The sequence below is a fragment of the Sinocyclocheilus rhinocerous genome, unplaced genomic scaffold, assembly GCF_001515625.1.
Source record: "Sinocyclocheilus rhinocerous isolate Xijiao unplaced genomic scaffold, SAMN03320098_v1.1 scaffold4139, whole genome shotgun sequence".
Classification (NCBI taxonomy): Eukaryota; Metazoa; Chordata; class Actinopteri; order Cypriniformes; family Cyprinidae; genus Sinocyclocheilus; species Sinocyclocheilus rhinocerous.
In genome coordinates this window covers 44,463-49,576 of record NW_015659694.1, presented here as the reverse complement: position 1 = coordinate 49,576, position 5,114 = coordinate 44,463, and the positions used below count along the sequence as shown (strand labels likewise).

At 37.4% G+C, this 5,114-nt stretch overlaps 1 protein-coding gene across 2 annotated transcripts in view; it reads left to right on the top strand.

The window, feature by feature from the left end:
• Positions 1–5,114, top strand: part of LOC107724001 (ubiquitin-like domain-containing CTD phosphatase 1) — a 39,622-nt gene that overhangs the window by 6,293 nt on the left and 28,215 nt on the right. For both annotated transcript variants that reach the window (XM_016532766.1, XM_016532767.1), the window contains exons 7-10: positions 2,544–2,642; positions 2,732–2,769; positions 2,999–3,097; positions 4,461–4,577. In XM_016532766.1, coding sequence (XP_016388252.1) covers positions 2,544–2,642; positions 2,732–2,769; positions 2,999–3,097; positions 4,461–4,577 — 353 coding nt within the window. The remainder of the gene's footprint in view (positions 1–2,543; positions 2,643–2,731; positions 2,770–2,998; positions 3,098–4,460; positions 4,578–5,114) is intronic.

Below are 5,114 nucleotides of genomic sequence, written 5' to 3'. Positions count from 1 at the left end.
GACGCGTTTCAGAAAGGCGGGGCATAGAGGAGAAACAATAATGTACAGTATGTGGAAAATAATGTGTTTTTTTTTACCTTAAACCGCATAAACACATTTCATTACACCAAATACACAAAATAATATTCTTTTTAGCAACATCATATGACCCCTTTAATACAAGTCACGCGCAATTAAACTGTTCTCTCATTGGTAAAAGTTCCATGGTTTATTTTCAGGGATTCCACTTAGCTGTCATGGCTGTCAACCGTCAGGATGGTTCTGTCAACAGCTTTGGGGGCTTATTGTTGTTTTTTTGTTTTTTTTGTAGCTGTCGTTATATTAATTTATCATTTAAATTAATATAACGAGCAGGAGTCCGGGATTCATCGGGAATTTTTTTTTTAAATGCACCTACTAGGAAGAAGAGCAATAAGACGGCATTATAAAATGAAAAAGATCGATTGCTTCTTCACTACAAAACGAACCGCTCCAGAGTTCGTTTTCAATCGAGCCGAGACCACCTTGTTCAGGCGATCTCGGACCGATTGTTTTGGCGCGGATCCGAGCGCGATTGCCGTGTTCACATATACCCAAACGAACCGAGCTAAGGGGGGAAACGTGCCAGGTTCCGAAACAATGGGCCAGGTGTGAAAGCACCCTAACAATCCTGTACAATGTTTTCATGTCAGTCTTCCACGCTGCTGCTTGCGCTGCCTGGCATCTGTTCAAGCCACAGTATTTTGTCTTTTCGGAAGAAACTCTAGACTCTTTTGTTAAGTATCTGATACCTCGTTGCTTCTTCCTGTCTGTCTTCATCAGTCCTTGCTTGTTCCTTCATCTGTTTAAGGGCTCTACGTTCATCAATCAGTTTTCAGGTGTCTTCCTGGATCCAGCATTCACGTTGTGTTCCCTTTCGCCAGCCTACTATTGCTTCAGCACAAGATATCACCATGTGTTTGAATGATGACTATTGATCTTCCACTGCACCATTCTCAGGATTCTGAAGCACATCTGCAAGGCACTGCTGGTATTGTTGATTGACCGCATCATTCTTCAGCTTGTCCACATCAAATGGTCTTTTTGGCTTGCGTGCTTGTTGTTTCTTCAGTTGCAAACTCCGCACCGCTTTTAGAAGGTGGTGGTCCGAACCAACGTCAACACCACGGTAGATACGCATGTCCTGCAGCGCTGATCTCCAACATCTGATAATGCTGATGTAGTCGATCAAGTTGCTGATTAAACTGTTTGGTGCACACCAGGTCTTCTTGTGTATTATGTTTGTGGACAAAAAAACGTGTTGCTGATGCAGAGGCCATTTGTGTTGCAGAACAGAAGACGACGTTCACCGTTGCTAGTAGTATGGAGGCTGGTGCCGTATGGGCAAATAACATGTTCCAATCCCTGCCGGCTGGCACTGATTTGTGCATTGACATCTCCACAAAGCACAATGACATCATGACAAGGCACTTCACTAATGACATCCTGCAGCTGATTGTAGAAAGCATCCTTTTCGGTCTCTTCAACGTCTTCCGTTGTGTAAACGCTTGGACAATGGTGGTTTTTGAGTGCCGCGAGATGAACCTGGTGGTAATTATACGGTCATTCACAGGCTTCCAGCCAATAAAAGCCGTTGTTGCTCAGCATCATACTGACACTGTGCATGTGTCGCTCCTCGTGGCCGAAGTACAATATCATATTGCCATCGCTGACCTTTCTTTCACTGCCAGTCCATCTCATCTCACTAATGCCCAAATATGTAACTTGTAATTAACAAATTCTAGAGTGAGCTGTGCTAGTTTTCCAGCCTGGATTAACTCTAGTTCCTATTGGCTTCCATCCGACTCCGTCATAATGTGCAGCGAACCATCTTCTTGCTGATCCTTTTTGCTTTGTTTGCTTGCTATTTCTTCAGCAGTGTGGTTTTACGGAGACAGATTGTTTTAGTCTGGGACTAGGCTTAAGCCTTGTCTGTGAAACCAGGGGATTGTGAACTACTTATTAAAATGTATAAAAGAATGTGATCATACAAAATTTTATTATATTGTGAATAATTTTCACTTCCTTACAAAAACTTGCTGACAAATGGGTAACCTAGTTGTTTGAAGGATGGCGGCAAAGTATAAAGATTTAAAATTACAATTAGTATTTGTGGGCTGCACTGTGATCCTTAGAGTCTTTTAATATGTCATCAGATTATTCTTGTTTTAAATATGCCTGACAAGATTTTTTTAGTATATAAACTCCTTTGTCTTTTTAGTATATTAAACTCTCTTTGTCCAATATATACAGTAAAAACAGCATGAACGAGTACATCCCTCTGAAACTCATCAAATACACTAATGACTCTTTACTTAAAGAAATATTAAGGTTCTTTGGAGATATAATGTTCCAGACTGCTTGATCAATTACCAAAGAAGCATGTCAAAATTATTCAGGAAAATAAGATTTTTTTATCAAAGTGATAAAATGTTGTGTTGCAAAACTGAGTACACCCTCCTATAATCTGTGTGTGTGTCTAGTAGTGTATATTGTTAATATATATTTTTTTTCTATAAATGTAGATCATAAGTCATGTGCAGAAACAGGCCAGGAGCTGATGAGACCATACTTACATGAATTTCTTACATCAGCATATGAGGACTATGATATTGTCATCTGGTGTAAGTATCTATCTAGACAATCAAGTTTTGCAGAATCTTCCTGACGCTCAAGAACTCAGATGTTTTGTTTCTCTTTCATGTCTTTTCAGCTGCAACAAGTATGAAGTGGATTGATGCTAAAATGAAAGTAGGTCCATTTATATATTTTGTTTTCTGCATTATAATGGAAGTCTTCAACCATAGTTCATATAAATATTCTGATGCGCTAAAAGGGTTTTCCACTGAAATTTGCAGTTTTCCCACTAGCCTCAAATGTGCCTCAGTTTATGATGGTACTCTTGTGTTAAATAGTTAAGTATGGCCCCCTTTACTTTCATTAGCATATTGGTTAATATTGGATCTGTTTTTTTTTTTAGGAACTGGGGGTGACGGACAACCTAAACTATAAGATCACCTTCATGTTGGACAGTGCAGCTATGATCACTGTGCACACACCTAAAAGAGGAGTTGTAGAGGTCAGACATATTCTAGTTAAAAAAAAAAACACATTGTCTCTGTCAAGTCACATTTATTTACAGTTATAGCGTACAAATTGTTTATATAGTACAGGTTGTTTCAAAGCAACATCACATTAATACACAGGAAAAGAATTATTAATGTTGTAAAATTCATCAATTATAAAACAAATTCAATTTAAAGGTGACGTATCATGAAAATCTGACTTTTCCAGGTTTTAAGTGCTATAATCAGGTCCCCGGTGCATCTACCAAACAAAGAAACATGAAAAAGATTAACCCAGTAACTTTGTTTTGGTAAGCCTTTTTCTGCAAGTGTCTGAGGAAACGAGCGCGTCTGATTTCGCTCCCTAGGTGTCGTTGCAAAGGGATCTCATTATAATATTACTGCCCCTTAATCTGTAAGTTTCCACCCACAGTGCTGTCATTGTGTTTTTGCAAGCGACAACGGTGTACCAGCACAGAGCACTATTTAGATCTAAAATAAACATGCGATTTATTTCCCAGCAGTTTACCTTCACAGACATAACCGACTGTTTTTGTAACTCGTGTGTTTTTAACGTAAACTTGTGAGTGAATGAGAACTTAGTTTAGTACTCACATGCTGTGACAGCCGCTTTCTGTCCGTGTGCTTTGGATGTGTGCTCTCAGAAAACCATATATCAGAAGTTTACTTGAGTTACAGAGTTAACCAAACTCATACAGAGTTAACCAAACTCATATGGTTTAAACCGCATGATTTCAGTGCGACAAACATGATAATCAGAACCATAACAGATGTTTTTAGCAGGTCCGAGCTGTAATGGCGCAGCTCTATTCTTATATTACATATTGTAAAAAGGGGCATAATATGTCTCCTTTAAACTCTAAAGCAGCTCTACAAAGATAGTAGTGTCATTATTCAGCTCAATTTAGTTAATTTAGTTCAGTTCAATAACAGTGTCAATGTTGCAAATGTAGTGTTATTATCCAGCTCAAATCAGTTCAAATTTTGTTCTCGTCCAGTAGTGGCAGTGCAGTTAAATCAATGGTAGAAATTAATACAGTAAATAAATCAATAAATTCACTGCTCTCTTGTCTCCTCTGAGGCTGGGACTCTAAATAGTGTTCTGTGCTAGTCTGTGCAGCCAAAGACAGAACAGTTAGCATGTTTTGCTCGAACTTTCGCCAAGGCGAAAAAGGCTTACCAAAACAAAGTTTCTGGGTTAATCTTTTCCACGTTTCCTTGGTTGGTAGATGCACCGGGGACCTGATTATAGCACTTAAAACCTGGAAAAGTCAGATTTTCATGATATGTCACCTTTAATCGTCTTTTAAACTCCAGTATCCCATTAGTGCATAATGTGTACTTATAATGTTTCAGGTGAAGCCTTTAGGAGTCATATGGGGTAAATATAGTGAGTTCTACAAGAGGAAGAACACCATTATGTTTGATGACATCGGAAGAAACTTTCTCATGAATCCACAGAATGGACTGAAGGTATGCTAGAGTCGATGTTTAAACTTAATTTCTGATTTAAATAGGGAATTAATTAAGTTTTTTGGCGCCTCATGATCCAATCTGATTCTGGGAATCACACAATCCAATTCTAAATTGATTCTTAATCTACATTTTTTCTTATTTATTATTCTGCAGTAATATTAAATATTAAAGAAATTAGTACTTTTAATGAGCCAAGGAGGCATTACAAATAAATGTATTACAGATATATGTTTTTTTTTATATATTATTATTTTTTATTTTTTTTACTTTCTAATCATCAGAGAATCCTAAAAACTGCATCACGGTTTCCACAAAAATATGAAGCAGCAAAACTGCTTTTAAAATTGATAAGAAGAAATGTTACTTGAACACCAGTTCAGCAGAATTATTTCTGAAGGATCATGTAATGCTGAAGACTGAAGTAATGGTTGCTGAAAATTCAGCTTTTCATCACAGTAATAAATTAAATGTTTTCAAATACATTAAAAACAAAAACAGTTATTTTAAATTATAATATATCACACTATATATATA